Source organism: Amblyomma americanum, chromosome 3 (genome assembly GCF_052857255.1).
Source record: "Amblyomma americanum isolate KBUSLIRL-KWMA chromosome 3, ASM5285725v1, whole genome shotgun sequence".
In the NCBI taxonomy this organism is placed as follows: Eukaryota; Metazoa; Arthropoda; class Arachnida; order Ixodida; family Ixodidae; genus Amblyomma; species Amblyomma americanum.
This window is the reverse complement of record NC_135499.1, coordinates 73,827,711-73,849,790: the sequence shown is the minus strand read 5'-3', so window position 1 is coordinate 73,849,790 and position 22,080 is coordinate 73,827,711. Positions and strand designations below refer to the sequence as shown.

The following is a 22,080-nucleotide window of genomic DNA, read 5'->3' as shown; positions in this document are numbered from 1 at the left end:
TGTTCTGTGACCTCCTTCGGCTATACAGTCTACATCAATGCCAAAGGCAGTTGGCAGCTGTAGAACAGTCTTATCGTCTGTCGATTTCACTCGACAAAGCTTGTCCTGACTCTGGTTTAAAACGACAGTTACTGCGCTTCACTGATTTGATTTTCAGCATTCGTACTGGGTAATATTTGGAGTTCTCTGCCAGTGTAGCTGTCGTTAGAGGAAGCCTGTCGTCAAACCATACCCCAGCCAGTTTACTGTGGGGAAGTCTCTCCCACTGATGAGAAATTTTGGTTCTAGCGGACTGAATCCTGCTGATGTCTGGATGACTGTGGAGGAGTCGTTATCACAGCTGCTGAGTTGTTCATGTGAATTAGAACCTTGAGCATCACTACTAACCCGCCGAGTTAGCGCTGTCAGACAAATTTGCATCAGTCTGTTACAAATCGATCAAATGTCGGAAACATAATGAAGGCACAGCTGAATTCTCAAGAACCCAATGCATACCTGTAAATTAAAGCAGCGTCATTGTCAATGGATTCGCAAGTGTTGTTCAAAGTTGGAGTTTGTTTTCCAAGAGTATGTTACAAAACTCTTAGGAATGCTGCTAAGTTGCGAAGAGGTTCCGATGGGCAAAATAAAAAAGCTTGTGGAAGAGAACGTGCACGGTAGGTGAACATCACCATCTTTACCTGCACACCCCGCTGAAATGATTAGGCTGAAAGTGTCGTCTAAAGTACAGGGATAACAATATGCCATCGGCTACAGCTTGCGAATAGTGTATTGAACCGGATAACTCGGCTCAATGCTAGTGGGTATTGGAAGCGATGAACCATGGTAGGAATATATCCGGAGTACACATGGATAGCAGCAAGAGCAATGCCGGAGCTTAGATAAAAGAAGGCTTCATGCAATCATCCACAACCGAGGTGGTCGATATTTTCAATGCCCTTCACTGCGGCATCCCTCACAGCCTCAGTCACTTTGAAACGTTAAAAGCACCCAAGCAGCGCAGGTAGCTGGCCGAATATTGGAAAAGTATTGGAAGATGCTGGTCCTACAAAGGAGAAATGTGAAGTCATTGCTTTCCAATATTGGGCCAATAATTGTCTGTGCTGTTCGCGTACGTGCTCCTTTAAAACTGACTACCGCTTTCAAATTGTTCTTATTAGAAAATTTTCACTCGCCCTTTTCTAGGCGTTCCTTCCACCCTGTCGACCACTGGACCGCTGTCTGCGAACTTTCATCCTGCTAGCGGTACGTGTTAGTAACACTGTGTATGGTTATTAAAGCTGTAAAGTTGAAGGTTGCACACCTGTTAAAACAGGTGGCACTAGCATGGAGCCACGCGTGTAATTTTTCCTGTTCTGCATTCATATCCGTTTGATCTCCTGTACAGGTTCTGAAGATAACACTTTGCATGAAACTGATGTACATGTAACCGCCACATGATGCCAAGTTTCCTAATCATAATGATAACAATTTTTGACTGTGCAGTATGACAGTGGCTTCGAGAGGTTGCATTTACATAACATCGTTAAGGGATTCCCGTCACTGAGAGGCTGGCGTCGTACTCAGCGTGGTTAAATGTGAGGAAAAAATGTACAAAAAAATCTCATAAGCAATCTAGTTTGGACACATAGAAGTAGGGCCACCTACGTCACGTGACCTTGTGACGTCATCACAACCTGCTTACAGGAATGTGCGCAAACCGCCTACAGTGACCAGTGGCAGTTAAAATACTGACTGGAACAGGAGAGAAATTAACCGGGGTCTCACAAGCCCCACCTTAGCCTGTGCTTGAAGCAGCACCTGCCGGGGCAGAGGCACATGGCTTAACCACTTTACCACTGCACTGGGATAGGTATGAGGACTACGCGATCTATGAATGCAAAGTAGATAGTGATATATCCTGCACATATGGGGATTACCGCAATAACCGTATTGCATCATGCTGCTGAGGCTGTAAGAATCCTCTGGAACTTTTCACCGAAAGTAGCTAGCGGTTGTTGCTCCGCATACTTTATGTAGTGTAAGCAGCTTCACTATTATGCCATTCGATAAAGTAATCTTGCTAATAGCACGAAGAGAACGAAGAAACTGAGTTTTAAATCTACAGAAAGCAGAATAAATTGCAGAAATTGATGGACCCGAAGCAGCATTTGGGCGGCGAGGGACGTCGTATAGAGGGCTCCGGACTCATACCTGAGGGTTTTAGGCCCAGGCTAATGACTGTGCAGCTTCGTCAGAGTTCATTTGGCCAATGAACGAGTATCACTTGTCACCTGCTACTTAGCCTTAGTTGTGCAATTTCTTGTGCTGAATTGCGTTACATGCCTGGTAGGCATCAAAAGCTATAAATTAGTCTTATTTTGTTTTAAATGCAGGGGCGCCATCACCACCAACCGACATACACACGACTATGACACAAGGTAAGCACATTGTGTCTCGGTATATGAGTTATCGAAGTGAATAACCTATTTGCTCTGAAGTCTAGCAAGAAAAATTACATAATCGCACAAGATATTCATCATTCATATCAATGTGGGTACCATCTCTTCTCTGTTGTAATACGGTAGTTACCACGCGCGTATCAGTGCAGCTTAAGTAGTGAAATAGTTGGGGACTTGAAAATTATCAATACAAGCAGTAAATATGGCGGCAAAACCACGGCGTTGAAGCAGTGTCTCAGGTCTGTCAGTGTGAGTGGGCTCAATATAGTAGTTGCCTAAGGATGTGCGATCCAGGATGTGGTAGGGGCCATATTATTTTTAAAGATTCTTGTAGAGGCCGGGAACACTGGAGGAGATCCACAGCCAGACGAGTGACCCGGACGGGAAAGCCGTGTCAAGCTGACCTTCGTCATGGCGGTGTTTTTGGCGCCCTTGAGTGTCGGTCGTGAGCGACCGTGCAATCTGCAGGGAAGAACTGTGTCAATAGGAGGGGATGCATTCCAGCCATAAGTAAAGAAATATGGCGAAAAACCGGTCATGGATTGTGTAGCAGTGTTGTGCTGGTAGTGGGGAGCGGGATATGGCGTCGGCACCCCGTTGCTTGCGGTCGGACCGGTAGGCGACACGTATGGTATATTCTTGTAGACAAACAGCCCATCCAGCTATATGACCAGAGAGAATTTTAAGAAGAAAGCAAACACAGGGCATAGAGGTCCGTGACCACAGGAAAAGGACGGCAAAAGAAATAAGGTCGAAACTTGCCAAGGACCCAGACAATGGCCAAGCACTCTTACTATCACGCTGTAGTTGGATTCGGATTTCATGAAGACGTAAGAAACTACATATTCATGTAATCCATACTTGCCCTGAGAGAGCACAGCTGCTAGGCCGATTCTGCTGGCATTAGTATGTACTTCGGTTGGGGCTTGCGGGACGAAGTAGCGCAATATTGGCAGTGACATGCGGAGACTGCGAGAGGTGTTGTAGGTGTCGTCGCATGCAGGTGACTAACTCAGGATATCGACGTTGCTGCCGAGAAGCTGAGTTAAAAAACGTTAAGATTAGGAACAGAGGCCTCGGAAGCTGCACAGTTCATTTACAGGTGATTTGGAAACGCAGGTCACAGCAAGAAGTTTGGTAGTGTCAAGGACACCCTCCTTTGACGCTACGTGGCCTAAAATTGTCAGTTCACGAGCAGCCAAGCTACAATTTTTTAAATTTAGCTGAAAGACGGCGTGTGCAGGACAGATAAGATGTGCTTCAGCTCGGACAGAAGAGTTTCAAAGTCGACTGAAAGATCCCGACGTACAGATAACAGGCACAACGTTTACTTCAGACCGCGCAAAATGGTGTCGATCATGAGCTCGAAAGCACCCAGAACATTACAGAAGCCGAAAGGCATGACGTTAACATTACAGAAGCCGAAAGGCACGACGTGCAATTCAAACAGGCAACCAGGGGTTAGAATTGCGGTTCAGTGCAATCTTCAGCTGCCATTGAGACCTGCAAGTACCCAGAGTGTAGATTAAGAAAGAGAAGAGTTGCGCTCATTGTAGGTAGTCCGCAGCATCATCAATAGTGGGAAAAGGCTAAACTTCCTCCACGTGATCGTTTTGAAGCGGCGGCAACCAACGCAGAAAAGAATAGTGAGTTTTATTAACGAGTATCGCGTGTTAAGGCCATCAACTGAGATGCCTGAATCACGCCGCTACGTAGCTCTGTCAAGGTGTTCTCGAATAACCTGGCACCCAATGGCCGACACACGGTATGGGCACTTGCGCAGAGGGACATTGACACCGGCGTCGATGTGGTAGCGACCCTCGACGTGTAGCTCCAAGCGTGGCTGGCGTGAATCCGAAGGAGGAACGAAATAAGTAAAGCAGAGCAAGAAGTTAGACTGCGTTGAGGTGCAGAGAGATAGGCGTCGATGGAGGGAAGGAAAACGTCCGTAGGCGAAGCGTCGAGTGCAGGAATCGGCGTTCTGAAGGCATCTACGTCGAGAGACGACGAATTGTCATTCTTATCGTGATAGAGAGCGAAATCAATGAGCTGGACGGCACCGAGGCACAAATCGCGACGTTCTGGTGAAGCACATGTAAACGGACTGGTCACAAACAATGCGGTAAGTCCAGCCGGATTGGTGACTACATCGTAAGATAGGGGCAGGTACTTGCAGCGCATAAAGAGAGAGGGGTGATGGGGAAAATAGAACTTTACCTTCACGAACAAAATCAGAAGCGATGGGCATAATTCAAGACAGCACGCAGTCAGGTCAGTGTTCGGTAACGACGGATATGGCAGAAGCACCAGAAGGGGCATAGCACAATCGATGACTGCACTATGGAGTGACAGTTAGTCCCAACCCAAGATGTCATGAGAACTGGTTTGATAAAATGGATTCAATTACGTGGACAAACAACTGATTGAGTATATTGCAGGCCTTGTGTTCTCATAATGCACAGATGATGGAACGAGCAAAACTGATGTAGGACAACAGGGAGGCACAAACACAACACTGCTGGACTTGCAACTCCAGCAGGGCTGTTGTCGTGCGAACCCTGACAGACCAGGGTCCACAGGATCCCGCTCTGTGCGATGGCAGTGCGGCTAGGCTAACGCATTCTTCTTGTTCCGAGTCATTTCAATGAGTGCACATGTATCCACACTGCTGATAAATTCCACGTACCACACCGGTCTGCAAATACTCTGCCTCGAACTTGTTGGCTTACACCGCTTAATTTTTCACTGAAGGCAGTGGACAAAGAAAAGGGCCGACGTTATGCAGTCCGTTATGGGACTGCCAACGATGTGGACTAGCAATTGCTGCCCAAGGGTTTGGTTTTTACTTTCACCAATCGAAATCAATAAATCCTGTTGACACTCATGGGATCAGTTTCGTGCCAGTTGTGACTGCTTTGTTACAGCTTTTGTGCACCTCTAGTCGATTCATTCTAAAATTCTGACTTTTTGAAAGGTAATTTGTTTTACTATTTATGGATCTCAGAGCCTGAATACTGTATTTTTTTGCAGGCCCAATGAAACACACAACAACTGATGGTACGGTTTTCCTTGTGTACTAAAAATTTCGTTGTTCCAATGCTGCAGCGCTTTGAATGTCATATATTATTATCATCCCAGCACTGTAAAGAAAGAGGGTAATACCTACGAGCTATATTGATAAGCATGATTTCGCTAGTGACCAGTGTTGTTGTTACTACGACGGTAAAAAGTGTTGGCCTGTGCAAAGTCAATACGAACTGAACAGAGATTAAACAGCGAGGTACACGGGGAAGGTCCCGCATGCTGTACTGTGACACATGTGCTCATGCTCATCCTGTTATACCACTTGAAGTAAGGAGTGACATGAAGCATACTGCCGTTTGCTCAAAACGGCATAGCGAGAACAGAAAATAACCAGTATCGAAATAGCCTGAGAAGCAAAAAAAAAAGGGCGGCCGCGAGAAAGTCCGGCACCAAGCTCACATTTCAAAGAACTACAGGGACATGACACTTTTTAGTGAAAACTCTTCCCGTTCCGCTCGTGACAGCCGGAAGGAAAATGCACGAACGGACCTGTAAAATGTGCAGACCATGCAAGCCGCATATGCGCGTGTCCACTCGCCACTGCCTAACTGCCGAGAGCGGATGGCGTGTCCAGCTATCGTCGATGTTAGAAGCAGCGCACTGTTGCTGGAACAACTTGGCGGCCGATGCGTACAGCTGTCAAAGAGAAACTTAACCAAGTTTTACAGTCCACGCAGACGGGAGTATATTCCCAGGCCAAACCAAGGTGACAGCCTGAAGGAAAATGCACGAACGGACCTGTAAAATGGGCAGACCGTGCAAGCCGCATATGCGCGTGTCCATCACACGCCACTGCCAAACTGCCGAGAGCGGGTGGTGTGTCCAGCTATCGTCGATGTTAGAAGCAGCGCACTTTTGCTGGAACAACTTTGTCACACCACAGCTACAGAACATCTAATTAGGTCACTGTCTTTGGAGCCATTTTTGGAGGTTTTGAGAAAGACAAGAAAAAATAAATGTCTGAACTACTCGTTGTCCTGTAGCTGGCGCCGAGAACTGCCTCCAGAAGCAGAGTTCTTCATGAACGGCACATATGTTTCTGACGTTAAGACTTTTACTGTATGCCCGACCTGGTTGCAGAGCATTTACATATGGTTCCCTGCGTAACACTGTTTCATGGATAACCGCGTAGAGACAGCCAGTACGCTTGTGCGAGCATGCTGCAGGGGCTTTAATCAGTCGCTGGGTTGTGACTGTGATCTTTCTTTACGTGGTGAAGAGCTGCAAGACAAGTAAAAATTGCCTTGCCCACGTCCCCTATCGCAGAACAGGCCTGGAGGTGCTGAAAGCAGTTAGGTGGATTTTTGTGTCAAAATACACGCTTGCGATTTTTGTTTTGAGCTTCAAATCATCCAGATGATGCCGTAATGTACGTCTAATGTATATATATGTCTCACCGCTGTAGAACTGTCATTCAATGCTTCAGTCTAATATGTATTCTGCTTATCCTGGGAACTTCCGTTCTTTAGTGATATAGCTATAACCGGCCCGTTCACTGTGCAATTCTTTTATGCTCTTCAGCAAGCATTTTAAAAGAAAGTGTAGATGTCATGTTCACACCTAATATGACTCGAAGTGATCATAAGATCAGATCTGGCAGCCTTTGCAATCTGAGCTTTCATGGTATTTCGACACTTTCTTATGCTTCGCTTTTAGAATTTATCTTACTATTACAGCTAAGAATGTGCATCACCATTTTTACGCTTCCTCCTTTTTTCGTAGATTTGACAGTCTGTTCTTTCTCTTTCTCTAGTAATTTCTCTTGTACTTTTTGTTGTGCGCTAGTTCCGAATGGTCTTTCGCGTAGGCCGAAAATCTCAACAACCAAGTTTAGACGTCTGTAAACCTTAAAAATACATCTGAAATATTTTTCAAAACATTGTACAAAAATATTACTTAATCCTCTGAAAGGTCACCTTTTGGTTTTTGCCTCAGAATTAACAACACTCAAAGCGCATGGAAACGTATTTTTGCGCAGACAGAAACAACGTGTGAAAAAAGATTATCAGGAAGTTCTTATTGTGACTGTCAAAAAGTTGCTGTATTCTTCTATATTGTTACCACAGTAATTTTCTCTCTCTTTCTTTACAGAAGACGAATTAACTACCAAGGACACTAAATGTAAGCTGTTAAATGATCTAAACACTTAAGTATGGCAGATAATTCTGAAAAGCAAGAAATATATGTGCATGTTACATAGCATGATTGCATGCAACAGAATGAATCACTGAACTGGGTCTAGTGACGCCATCTTACTTTCAGGACACTTCTTTTCACCTCGAGCGCTTTTCGCCGAAAAATAGTCTATCGTCCTAATTTGTTGCAGAGCTGTCAACTCATGACAATTAAGCGTCATTTGTTCCGTAGTTTGAAGTTCTCTCCACAGCCCAGGAGCTTTCCTAGGATGCTTTTCACCACACTTGCCCCTGGAACAAGCAAAAGTGCAAAAAACAAGCTGACGCAGTGACACATATATGCACCCTGCATGAAAGCTATAGGCATTTCTCTTGCGACTTTTCTGCATCACAGGTAATTTTAGCGAAGCAGATGTGGCAACAAAACCAATGCAGGCACATTTTGCATTAAAGGCACAGGCTATGTTTAAGTGATAAATATAGATACGATGATTCACGAACACCTGACGTCATAAACGTGCTTCCATAAAATATTTTCTCAGGTTCATCAACAAAACAAGCAGGTAGTTTGTCATTAAAGGATAAAATCAGCAGAGAGCAAGGTCACAGGTGGCGCTTTGTTATATTAGTGAACAAATTGTTAGCTCCACTACAGGGGCCATTTTTGTCTTTCTTTCGAAACTCACAGCTCACAGGTGTATTGTAGTGTAGTTGATTTTTCGCCACGAATGACATATACTGATGTGTGGGACGTAGACTGACATTAGCGAGTCTACTGTTAGACGCTGCTTCAAAAAAGAAATAGGGTGGCTGCAGAGCACCCGCCGTCGTAAGCTCTCACCTACATGATTGCAGCATGTTTACTCCTCCTTAACGCACACTGGGAAAGGCACCTATGAACCCCGTATAAGAGACCTCCTTACCTACCAATCGGAACATTCAAAGTCGTTGATGCAAAGCATAGACAGCTTGAGTTTTTCCTACGCTCCCAAAAAATCTTGGCCACACAGTATGCATACCAGTTTTGAAAACCAATGTAATGGCTTGTCAGAAGCGCTCTACCCTTCATGACATCTGCTTTCAGTCGCCCAAAAGCTGCAAAGCAGATAGAATAAAATCAAAGTAAATCAGAATGATGTCACTAGATTCGTTATTGCCACACTCTTTCAAGCAATCTTAAAAACATGTAAGCTCTGCCAAAGTTCAATTGAAAGGAAAAGTTTGCAGAACGAAGCATCAAAACCAATTTGTTCCATGGGAAAATGAAGGGGCAGAAAAACCAATGCAGATCAGTCTTGCATCAAAAGCACAGGCTATCTAAATGACTAGTTTACTTTAGCGCAAATATGATATCAAGCATGGTGTTAAAGGCAACCTAGCCTCTCTTTGCAAAACCTGTCACATGTCTCATCCAGATTTGGTGTACTGTGATGTCTTAGGTTCGCATGCTTAACAACATGCGTACTAGAGAAGCTATTGAGGCCTACTGACACAGCAAATTCTTGTCCACTACACGTGGATGTCTATTTTGAACACAAGACTACGTATTGAAGCGGCTTTGATCATGTTGTCCTTGCAGAGAACTTGCGTGAGTTTTCCTGTTTAAAACTACTGCGTGGATGAAGTCGTACAGACCACCGGTGCGATTCTAAAAATAGAGCACCAGCTTCATTTGACCGCTCACTTAGAACTGCTTTTCTATCAAGCCCTCGTTAATGAAGTGTTGCTTTACTATATGTCCTATTACAGCTTTTGCTAAAAATATCGCCCTTTGTATTCATTTTTTGAATTATTCCTCTTTTCGTTGCAGATGTGCCAAAACAAAAGTAGTTGTGCAGTGTCTCTGTCTTCTGTGCAAATTTCGCGTTGCCCTCTTTCACGTAGCCGAGACTTCTGAATCTAAATTCACGGCACCCCTAGCGCATTTAAGCAGGTATTTTTTTGAAATAGATAAAAATAAAATCCATAGCAGCTACTTTGAAAGATGACGCAAAATAATTGATATTTGCTGCTGTACCGATCTCTGAGTAATTTTCTCCACTCTTATTTACCAGCAACACAGATAACCACGAAGACCACTGAAGGTAAGCGGTTGTGAAGTGTGGAAGTGCGCTCAGTGACAGCGGGAAATTAATGTGAAGTTATATAGTGCTGAAGTACGTAAATCGAAATGGTGCTAATGATTTCCCCAGATTTAGGGTTGCTGAATGCACAGAACGGGGCGAATAGAAAAACGTAGCTTGGGTATGCAATCTTCACGACACTGCATTCCAATGGAAGAGCACGTTTCCCATTAAAGGCACTGGCTATCTTCTGTTGAGGTGAATGTACGTGAGTGAGCAGGAAGACGTGACCTTTAAAACTCGCTTCAATGTCCGATGATAAGTATCCAGACACTTCAGGTTCATCCCGAGAACCCACCATCGTAAGCGCCCACCGGCACCGTAAGCAGCTAGGCCGGCAGCAGTGCGCCTGGTATTGTGAGCCGCCGCAAAATCTCCGTGCCGCATGATCTGGGAACCTATGTCGAGAGCGCCGCGCCACTAATAGCTGCTCAAACTACTCGCTAGACGCCATATGGGCCGGCGTTCTTCCGTGGAAACACCCCTGTTTGCCCATTACCCGCCCTTGACAGGGCCCACTCCCTGCATAGCAGCCAACCTCTTGATCCTTCCTTTGGCAGCCATCGTCCACTTGAGCACTTCTCCACTGACTATAATAACCTGCAAAGCCAGTGAAGAACCAGCAATCTCCACCCTCTTTCCTCTCGTGCTTCCTCTTCCCTCTCTCCCTTAAATGTAGAGGGGGTTTCGCTGGAATCAGACTCATTAAGAAAGCACGTTGCGTAAGTTCAAGTAAACTAATTTATCATGTAATTAAGGTCTTCTTACTGACGCCGTACAGTCAACAATAGAATGCAGGGCTACATCGCCTGATCCAAGGTTCAAATTATTGCTTGTGAAAACAGGAATCCTGCGTTGAGCCAGGAACACAGATGCAGAGTCCTACACGCGACAGAAAACAAGTCTCTCGCCTACTAATAGCCAGTACACGTCGCTACTGTGGTGGAGGGAAACATGATACATTTTGCGGAAATTAACAAATGCAAACACGTCACCCTGAGGGAGATATCAAAGCACTTATAAAGGAAGTCGCAGTGGAGTTGCAGTTTACAATGATCCCAAAGCAATAGCTCCTAACACGTCCACAAGGCGAAATTATCCACTTATTAACGACGCTTACTGAATGGTAGTTCTGAGTAGAACTGAACAGTAATAGTAGTAAAAATCATCTTGGGAAGGTCCCACGGCTAAAAGCTGTTGGAACTGCTTTAACCGTAGGACGTACATGAACGACGAGTGCGACTCGCGTGCGGAGAAGCGTTGTCCTTGGGAGAATTGACTTCGCCGAAAGTAACAAGCGCGTGCACCAGGAAATATTAGGGCACCAGGTCTTTGTCCAGCGACAGTGAATACTAATTTTAATGTAAGCTGTCTGATTAGGCTAAGTAAGTCATAAAACGTTTTATATCTTGTACGGCCACTGCTTAAGGTTAGAAATTGCAATACAGAAGTCATGTAAGGATACACTAGCAACGACTGGGAATGGTTTTGTTCTCTTAATGCTTTCGTTCAATAAAGCAGGCCTTATTTGGGACGAGTATACTTTGAGGTGAACATCAACAACGGGAGTTGGAGGCGCAACAGGAAACACTGTCGCCATGCTTCCACTTTCTTGCAACAGGTGTCATGAAGCATTCGTCAGCCCTAAGTGCATTATACTGTGGAGCCCATCCAGCACTCGTAGTGCCGATTTTGTGAATTTAGAAACAATACTGATGTATTTGACTTACGGTAATTTACAAGATGACGCCTAATATAACTCAAGAAGCCAGACTTGATGACTACGCTGAAGCTGAGAATGAATGTCGCACCTCGAAAACACGCATATTGTCGCCTAGTGGTCTTTCTACGTGGAGCTGCCGCAGTCTCCCAGATGTTATATCGCTCGGCTGGTAGTCGTTGTTTACGGAGCCCTCCACTACGGCGTCCTCCACAGCCTGAGTCACTTTGGTACGCTAACCTTCCATGAACTGTGCATCATTTCTATAGCGGAATAAAGTGTAATGTCGGGAAGCAACACATGAATGATCATTATTGGTTTCCTTATCTCCTGATTAGGCGAGTTTCTTATGAACTATATGTTCAGTCTTACTCAACTGTAAATAGACAGCATGTTCAGAAGCCCTCTAAATTGAGAGACCTAATAGCCACATTTAGGCATAAAAGTGCAGTATTTGTAGTTATTCCTTACATAAGATTACGGCCGGTTCAAATGTGGGGATGCGATGTCAGTGCACTTTAAAGATCCCCAGGTGGTCGAAATTATTCCGGAGCCATCCACCATCGCACCTGTTTCTTCCTTTGTTCTTTCGCTCTCTACTTTATTCCTTCCTTTATGGGGTAGTTCAGGTGTCTGCTGAGATGTGACACAGATACTGCGCTATATCTTTTCCCCAACAACCAATTTAATTTAATAAGCTTTTTGAATCTAATCAGTGCTCTCTTAACAATTGACGGATCCCGAGACAAGCGCTTGTCGTCTCCAAGGCTGCCGCCTCATGGCAGATGGCTTTGAATGTTCAAAAATAGCCCGTGGACCTCATCTAAAACATAAGGGTGGAATAATTCTCTATCCCGCTTAAAATTCCTATTCCTTCATCTGAGGTTCTGGGTTTCTCGTTTAGTCTGGATTCTTGCAAACGTTACGTCCAATTTATGCAAGGAAGGTAGTTACTCCACTTCTCATCAGGTCGGGCATGAAATATGACCTGTAGGAAATTGTATGCCCAGCCTGAGTTGCATTTTTTTATTACGGCTATTTGATATTACATAGCACCCATATATACAACATTTCAGAAAACCACAAATGGTTTAAAAAAAGTAACTGCATCACCCAGCTATAATTGCTACCTAGAATATTATGCGGTATCTGGTTGTAGGTAAGTTAGTGTGTATTTCGAGTCTACCCTAAGAGCGATTAAATTGTGTCTTCTAGATCACGACTCCACCCCTAGAACATCAAGGAATTTTGAGAAAGGTGAGGGTATGTTGACTTCTTCATGAGCATGCCGTGGGAATGTATCTAAAGGTATGGGAATTCATTTATGGAATACAGTAAAGCAATCAAAAGCAGTGTCATTATAATTCAGCACAACCGCTTGTCCTTCCCGTAGCTACCACCATGTTGCGCAAGGCTCTGAACACTCAACGATAACGCGTGAACATTATCCATGACATGAGTTGCTTGAGGACGGAACGTGACAGGACAAGAGTCCATAATTCTTGATGGTATAGAAAGTTTTACAGCATCAAGACTGTGTACTGTGTGTTAGGAGGTAACTGACCTTTGAATTTCAGGTCTGTAACTGCAATGTCGCCTGTAATTACATTTAAAAAATTGGTGTCATAAGAAATGTGTAAGACTTCATGTGCCACCTACGAAGTGGGGTCGGTCCGCGCTTTTCTGAATTTATATCTAGGCATTGAAACACGTAAGGCTTTCAAACACGTAGGTAATTCACTTTTTATAAACAAATGAATACCGAACTACACATGGTCTTACATACTTCATAGCATGAAGCAAATAACCCTCTTTTGATCTATGGAGTATAGCGGTCACAGAAAAAAAAATTGTGAAAAGCTCGAGAAAAAAAAGCCCAGTACACCCTGCCAACAAGATTTGCTGGCTGAAGAAGGCTGTCCTCAATATATAGTCTGCGTTGTTCTGCGAGATGTTTCAAAACCTTAAATATTGCTACGGTTGTGCTTGTGCTTGGAACGCTCGTGCTTGGTGCGCTCGCGCTTGGAACGCGAAGAGGACGAAGGGCGTTTCTGCTGCTGGGCTTCGCGTGCCCGGTTGTTCGGCTGCGTGGCTGTAAGCTGTTTCCCTGTAAATATATTTTTCCCTTTTGGTGTGCACATCTTCACGTTACATTATTGGTGTGAGGTGCTGGGTACAGCCACAGCAAGCACGGAACTTCGCAGCGGTCGTCAGCTCGCCGGCTCTTCAACCATGCCCAGCGAAGGGGCCGCTCCGTCGGCGTCCGCCGACCCGGCGTTCATCATTGCCCATCCGAGAGATCCTGGGACCTTCAACGGAACGGACGGCGTCGACGTGGAGGACTGGCTCGCAATGTACGAGCGCGTGAGCACGCACAACAGGTGGGACCCGACCCTAAAGTTGGCCAACGTCATCTTCTACCTGACGGGCACTGCCAGGGTATGGTTCGAGACCCACGAGGATGAACTCACCAGCTGGGATCTCTGCAAGCGCAAGCTTTGTGACCTGTTTGGTAAGCCATTTGGGCGTCAGCTCGCTGCGAAGAAGGAGCTCGCATGCCGTGCACAAACGTCCACAGAGTCCTATGTATCATACATTCAGGACATATTAGCTCTCTGCATGAAAGTCGACGCCACTATGCCAGAGTGCGACAAAGTAGGTCACGTACTCAAAGGCATCGCAGATGACGCCTTTAACCTTCTTGTATACAAGGACTGCGGAACGGTTGACGCAATCATCAAGGAATGCCGCCGGTTCGAACAAGCGAAGAGCCGCCGAATTTCTCCGCAGTTCACGCGGTTGCCGAATACGACTGCGACGTCGTCCTGTGTAGACTCGACTCCACCGAGCCGTCTGCCGACATCTGAGAGCCTGACACGACTTGTGCGCCAAGAAGTAGAGGCAATGTCCCCCGTTGCGTTTCATCCACCCGCAACAGACAGTACTCCAGCAGTATCCCTTATACAGGCTGTCGTTCGCAAAGAATTTGCCAATCTTGGGATTCAACCTGTTCGCTCAGTTAGTGCCCCATATGCTCGCCGCATGTCCCCGGAGCTCGGTTCTGAACGTGCATACTACCCTCGACGCAGCCGCAATCCAGATGAATGGAGAACACCTGATGACAGGCCCATCTGCTTTAACTGCTCCCGAGTTGGCCACATATCTCGACACTGCCGAAGCCGTCCGTCCTCGACCTACAGCCGCTACCCGCCGGGTTCTGCATATTCCCGCCGCTCTCCCTCGCCCTCGGAAACGACCTCTGCTGGCCACAACGCTCAGACCCCGCTTACCAACCGTTCGTCGTCACCTCAGCGCCGTCGATCTCCATCGCCCGACCTCGCCGCCCTTCGTCGCCGGCCCCATATGCCCGCTCCCGGTCGGAAAACTGATGGCTGCAGCGTCTGGGGGTGATGCTGCTCTGACGACCCGACCAGAAAACCCTCCTTTAACTCTTCATGCTCATCGGAACATCCTTAACGTCGACGTGGACGGGGTCCCTGTTACCGCTCTGATCGACACTGGAGCGCACGTCTCAGTCATGAATGCTCGTCTTCGCCGTCGCCTAAGGAAAGTGCTCACTCCTGCCCCCTCAACTGTGGTCCGTGTTGCAGATGGCGGTATGTCTATTGTCGTCGGAATGTGTACTGCTCGTGTTTCAATAGCCGACCGCCATACTTCTGTGCTCTTCACTGTCCTCGAACACTGCCCTCATGACATCATTCTCGGCCTTGACTTTCTCACCGACCATTCCGCCCTTATAGATTGCGCCACAAGCATCGTTCAACTCGCTCTACCTGTTCCTTCAGAGCCACCGGATCCAATTGTTCACCGACTGTGCACCGCCGACTTTGTCCGCCTGGACCCCGATGCCGCCACTTATGTCCGTTTCTCCTCGGTCCCGCCAGTTCCCGATGGTGACTACATCATTACTCCGGTTCCTGATGTGCCCTTTACACGCAGTGTTGCCCTTGCGCATACAGTTGTCACCATGTCGGCAAATCAAGCGTCCCTTCCGGTTCTCAACTTTGCCTCTTACGTTCAGCCGCTCCCACAAGGTATGTCGCTCGCCACGCTGTGCCCTGCTGCCGAATGCGTCGTATCGGCTGTGAGAAGCGTCCCACCCTCGTCGAACTGCCGCGACTCTGACGTCCCACCACCTGATGAATATGCAAAAATGATTGCTGCTGACCTCTTACCAGGGCAAGCTCATGACCTTCGGTATCTTCTGTCGTCTTTTCGCGACATCTTTGACTTCGATGACCGCCCTTTGGCTCGAACATCTGTGGTCACGCATCGCATCAACACCGGCGACGCAGCTCCTATTCACAGACGACCCTACAGAGTGTCCAGTACAGAACGCACCATCATACAGCAAGAGGTGGACAAGATGCTCAGTAAAGACATCATAGAGCCCTCGTCGAGCCCTTGGGCCTCACCAGTTGTGCTGGTTAAATAGAAGGACGGCAGCTGGCGCTTTTGCGCTGATTACCGGCACCTAAACAACATAACAAAAAAAGACGTCTATCCACTCCCAAGAATAGACGATGCTTTGGACTGCCTTCACGGAGCCAAATTTTTCTCTTCAATTGACCTTCGTTCCGGGTATTGGCAAATCTCTGTTGATGACAATGACCGCGAAAAGACGGCATTCGTCACACCGGACGGCTTATATCAGTTTAAAGTTATGCCATTCGGTCTCTGTAATGCGCCAGCTACCTTCGAAAGAATGATGGACTCCTTGCTTCGCGGCTTTAAATGGTCCACATGTCTATGTTACCTCGACGATGTTGTGGTTTTTTCGCCCACGTTTACCACGCACCTCGAAAGACTGGCGAGCATTCTTTCTGTCTTCCGTCGAGCCGGGCTACAGCTCAATTCGTCGAAATGTCAATTCGGTCGCCGCCAACTCACCATTCTCGGACATCTAGTCGACGCTTCTGGTGTCCGCCCGGATCCTGTTAAAGTTAAAGCCGTCAAGGACTTCCCTATTCCCCAGTCGTCTACGGATGTGCGCAGCTTCGTCGGCCTCTGCTCGTACTTCCGCCGTTTCATCAAAAATTTTGCCGGCACCGCTCGCCCCCTGACCGACCTTCTAAAGAAAGACACCCCTTTTACCTGGGGCCCTGCCCAAGAGGAGGCCTTTTCTTCGCTAGTCGACTTACTCACCTCCCCACCTATTCTGGCCCATTTTGATCCGTCGGCTCCGACTGAAGTTCGCACCGACGCCTGCGGTTATGGGATTGGCGCCGTGCTAGCCAGACGTCACCAAGGGCAAGAACGCGTTATTGCATATGCCAGCCGCCTCCTTTCTACAGCTGAGCGAAATTACTCAATTACAGAGCGCGAGTGTCTAGCTCTTGTTTGGGCCGTAGCTAAGTTCCGACCGTACCTGTTTGGCCGTCCATTCTCCGTAGTGACCGATCACCACGCCCTTTGTTGGCTGTCTTCACTGAAAGACCCCACAGGCCGGCTCGGACGTTGGACGTTGCGCCTCCAAGAGTATTCTTACACTGTTCATTACAAGTCAGGGCGTCTCCATCAAGACGCCGACTGCCTGTCTCGGCACCCTGTAGAGCCGCCTGATCCTGGAGACAACGACCTCGGCCCGTGCCTCTTCGCTATCTCCGATCTGGTTAACATCGCGGACGAGCAGCGACAAGACTCTTCCTTGCGTATTCTCATTGATCGCCTCAACTGTGCCAGCCGAGATCCTTCATTGCAACTGTTCGTCATTCAGGATGGCGTCCTATACCGCCGCAACCTTCGTCCTGACGGACCTCCGCTCCTGCTAGTCGTTCCCCAGCGTCTCCGTTCATCTTTCCTAGCGGAACTACACGACCTACCGACCGCAGGCCACCTCGGCGTCTCCCGCACATACGATCGGGTCCGACGCCGCTTCTTTTGGCCTGGTCTGTACCGCTCTGTTCGGCGTTACGTTGCCTCCTGCGACCTCTGTCAACGCAGGAAGAGACCATCAACGTTGCCTGCTGGCCTTCTACAGCCTATTGACGTACCTCTCGAACCATTCTACCGTGTTGGACTCGACCTTCTCGGACCTTTCCCGACGTCCTGCTCCGGCAACCGTTGGATTGCTGTCGCGACCGACTATGCGACCCGGTACGCTATCACGCGTGCGTTACCAACAAGTTGCGCAACCGATGTCGCCGACTTCCTATTGCAGAACGTAATCCTTCACCACGGCGCTCCACACCAATTGCTGACGGACCGCGGCCGCTACTTTTTGTCCCGAGTAGTTGACGATATCCTCCGGTCCTGTGGCACGCAGCATAAGCTCACTACAGCTTACCATCCCCAGACGAACGGGCTTACCGAGCGCCTCAACAGGACTCTGACCGATATGCTATCCATGTATGTCTCGCCCGACCACCGCGATTGGGACGTTGCCTTGCCTTATGTAACATTTGCTTATAATTCGTCGCGGCATGATACCACCGGCTATTCTCCTTTCTACCTTCTGTTTGGTCGGCATCCTGCGCTGCCATTGGATACATTACTACCGAGTTCTACTGCCTCGACCACAGAGTATGCCCGTGACGCCATCTCCCGAGCAACTATGGCCCGTGAAATCGCCCGAGACCGGCTCACCGCATCTCAGACCTACCAGAAGTCAGTTAACGACCGCCGGCATCGCCCAGTACACTATCCGCCGGGCTCACTCGTCCTCCTCTGGTCTCCTTCTCGCCATGTCGGTCTCTCTGAGAAACTTCTACGTCAGTACAGTGGCCCTTATCGAGTTCTCCGTCAGGTGACCGACGTGACCTACGAGATTACACCTCTTCATGCTCCGACGTCGTCCACTAGCCCTTTGACTGACGTCGTTCATGTAGTCCGTCTCAAACCGTACCACACGCCTGCTACATCATCCACTTAGCACCGGGACGGTGCTTTTGCCGCCGGGAGTTATGCTACGGTTGTGCTTGTGCTTGGAACGCTCGTGCTTGGTGCGCTCGCGCTTGGAACGCGAAGAGGACGAAGGGCGTTTCTGCTGCTGGGCTTCGCGTGCCCGGTTGTTCGGCTGCGTGGCTGTAAGCTGTTTCCCTGTAAATATATTTTTCCCTTTTGGTGTGCACATCTTCACGTTACAATATTAATACACAAAAACTGGCATTAGGAAAAACCGGCATTCACTTTTCAGAATTTCGAAAATGCGGTCACCCTCGGCAATGGGGCTCAACAAATTTATGCTATTACGACGAGTTGCATGCACTGGGGAGGTTGCGTTGCCTGCAAGCTTCACTAAACCGCATGTATTTTGGCGCGATGCAGGCAATACTTGAGTAAGACTGATAAGGATATTACTTGGGTGGGCTGCACGCCTCTGAATAAAGGAGCCAAACTGTAATATTTATAAACTGAACTATTTCATATCAGTTAACCAGCCTGCTACTTCATAAGAGTTCTGCTGTACTACGGCAGTGGCAATTGATGCTACATTAAAAAAAAGCGCTGTTCCAACTCAATGCCTATCTTTAAAACTGTGTAAAGTCTCGGATGAAACACCCTGTAATTTTCATAAGAAAATTACCTCCTGAACGACGAGATAGCGTGCATTTCATTAATTGTGCAGCTCATTAATTTACTCAACATTGACTGTTTCCAATGTTTTTACAGATGATTTTAATGAACTTGCGACCTCAAATACAGGTGAGCCTTATTTTAGCAATATACACAGGAAGTGACACGGTGTCCAAATTTCCAGATGAACATCAATTTCAATTGCTTCATTTAGAATGCGTTTGGGAACCACGCATAATATTCATGTGGAGTATTTACAAACAATACACACGAGCCATATTAAATTACTACCTAGAGTTCATAGCAATGCAGTGCTGAGTTTTTTTCTCAAACAAGTGTTTCTCAAAGAAATCAGTGTCCCAGCTTGCTAGCCATTCTCTTGCCATTTTAATGAATAAATTTCAAGTATCGAGTGTCATTGTGTGTCGTCCCAAATTTTTGTCTTAGAAATTTCAGCCTACCGCTTGGTAGTTCAGTTAACCAGCAGGAATCCTTGGTAGCGCTAAATATTAACGTTTGGTTATAGGTTTAAGGCTAAATGATAGATCGCGGAATTTGGTGCCAACGGTAACGCAGGAGAACGCGGTTATCACAATTTCTAAATCAAAGCAGTCGTTCAGATTACAACTCGCGCACAGATCGTTCCGATACTAGAACAGACTCGTGACATGGGCCGGAAGGGGTATAGCCCCTCTTAAGGCAGGGGCTGCTGTTCAAAAAAAAAAAATAGGGGGAAGGAATTGTCTCGCTTCTTCGTGCACAATCAATCACGGTGTGATGAAACTTATGGTGGATTGACTAGGAGAGAAAGGTGTGCCGTAACGGAGGCCTCCATTAGTTTTCAAACAAATGGGAGTCTCGCACAGGCACTGCGCAGCACACAGCTGCCCTATGCGTGTCTCCACCCTCAAAAAGCGCTTATAAGTGTATTCCTATATCATACTGGGGAAAATATTATAATATATTATCAAAAGCAGTAACTTCTGTCAGTCGCACTACTTATTTCCGGCACAAGCATTCTCCGCTCCGCATTAATGTTGAACACTGCATCAACCTCGTCGTTTACTCCGAAACGCAAGCGAATTTCTTTGGCGTCGCGGGTCTGCGCTCGGAAAATCGCTTGCTTCCTTAGAAAGGTTGACTATCAATTTGGGTGCCGATCCGCCACGACGGCTCAGTTGTTAGCACGCACGGTTAATTAGCCCGAGAACCGGCGTTCTTGTCTGACGCAACGGACGCGTTTTGACGGAGGCGAACCACGAAAGGCGGCCGCGTGGTGTCGGATTGTGTGCATGGTAAAGAAACGTTGTTGGTAGAAATTATTTCGAAGCCAACCACTACGGCAACTTTATCTCATTCGCATTTCGAACTTTTTTAAAGTGGCTTTGCTTGTGATGTAGGATCTGTTAGCCTTTTCACCACTACTACAATTACACAATTCTCGCCATGCCACAAAATCCACTTGTAGACGGAGCGTTCTCACATATTTCAGTTTTTAAATGAAAAATCTCTGCAGATTAGGCAAATCCGCTTCCTAGGCGCCTATTTTCAAGCTGGGAATGAGCAAAGAATTCGCAAGGCGAAGTCGCAAGGAGGTGAATGCATAACTTGACCTGCGTTGCCTCCTCAGGCTGACGCTTGTTGCTCCAACCTTAAATCCACATGACATGCTCCGTGATGTGATATGTACTTGTGGGCCTTCGTATGCACGTTTCAAAGTCGCGTATTCCGGCCAAAACTATTGCTAAATGGAAAATTGAGTCTTTATCCGTGATTTACCTGGTTAAGTTAAATGAACATTAGGTGCGACAGAAAGGTTTTTCCTGCATTTGTGCCTCGGCTTTCATCTTGCGATAAACCATCTGAGCTCCTCGTTGAGTCTTCTTTGCCTTTATTCGGAAAATCTGCAGTCAATTGGTAGTCAACATTTAACTGTAGGTCCCCCAGCAACTTCATCATTCACCTCTTAGATCTCGCACTTATCGCGCTTCTACCTTCTTTCTCGCTTTTCCTGTTTTTCGCCCTGCATATGTTTCCGCGTCCCGTTTAGCAAAGCTATATTGCCTGCGACAATGTGCTTCGGCTTGGTGCCTCGCTCTATCCACTGAATCGGTGCACTCATGTTGACGCGCCTTTTGCGTTGCTGTTCACCTCAGCGTGGCATTCTTTTTTGCTTTGTAATCTTTGGTCGGATGGGCTTTATAATTTTTCGTTTACTGTGCTTCTTTTTTCAGACATCATCTATGGTAATGAATTTGGCGTCTGCATGTGCACTCAGCCGTCTTACTCGCTCTGCATCTTCACACCTTTTTCCACTCTGCTTCAGCTGGCTCGACGCTCTCCTGAGTTTACTAGTTGCCTTTCTTTTGCTGCTGCTCGCGTGACGCTCCTCTGAGATTACTAGTTTCCTTACTTGTCTGCCCCTGGCGCGATGCTCCTCTGAGCTTACTAGTTTCTTCCCTTTGGCTACAGCTGCCGCAGCGCGCGTCTGAGCTTACTAGTTTCCTCTTTTGGCGGCAGCTGGCGCGGAGCTCCTCTGAGCTTATTAGGGTGCTGGCGCGACGCTCTACAGAAAACATAGTTAACTAGCAGCTCATCTAATGTTGGCACACTAACAATCCTGAACGGTACATTTCAATCACTATGTTACCAAGCATCCCATGTCTGTCTGAGCTCTACAATGATGCCTGGAAAACCAGCTCACTGCAAATTACTGGACTTACATATTGCATTGATGCGCTAACATTGAGGAAAAAGAAATTTGTAAGATTCATTTTAACATTAGGCAATGTTATTTAAGCAATTTTATCCGCATTTCTTCAGGTACAGGGCACATTCTCACAGGGAATGTTTTCGGCATCTAAATGTTCTCATTCGATTTCCATTCCCAGTTTCCTGATTCTGGCTGCTGCTGCCGCAACGCTCCTCTGAATGTGTTTCCTCCCTTTGGCTACAGCTGGTGTGAAGCTCCTCTGAGCTTACGACAGTTTCCTTCCTATGGCTGCAGCTGCTGAGACGCTCCACTCAGCTTACCAGTTTCC

At 47.0% G+C, this 22,080-nt stretch overlaps 1 protein-coding gene and 1 long non-coding RNA gene across 2 annotated transcripts in view; both read left to right on the top strand.

The window, feature by feature from the left end:
• LOC144123064 (uncharacterized) overlaps positions 1–22,080 on the top strand; it is a 166,190-nt gene that overhangs the window by 103,015 nt on the left and 41,095 nt on the right. The gene's annotated exons all lie outside the window — the stretch shown is intronic.
• The window catches only part of LOC144126352 (uncharacterized), a 97,966-nt gene that overhangs the window by 42,294 nt on the left and 33,592 nt on the right, over positions 1–22,080 (top strand). The window contains exons 4-9 of the mRNA XM_077660416.1: positions 1,186–1,245; positions 2,376–2,420; positions 7,617–7,646; positions 9,715–9,744; positions 12,719–12,760; positions 19,136–19,168. Of these exons, the coding sequence (XP_077516542.1) occupies positions 1,186–1,245; positions 2,376–2,420; positions 7,617–7,646; positions 9,715–9,744; positions 12,719–12,760; positions 19,136–19,168 (240 nt within the window). The remainder of the gene's footprint in view (positions 1–1,185; positions 1,246–2,375; positions 2,421–7,616; positions 7,647–9,714; positions 9,745–12,718; positions 12,761–19,135; positions 19,169–22,080) is intronic.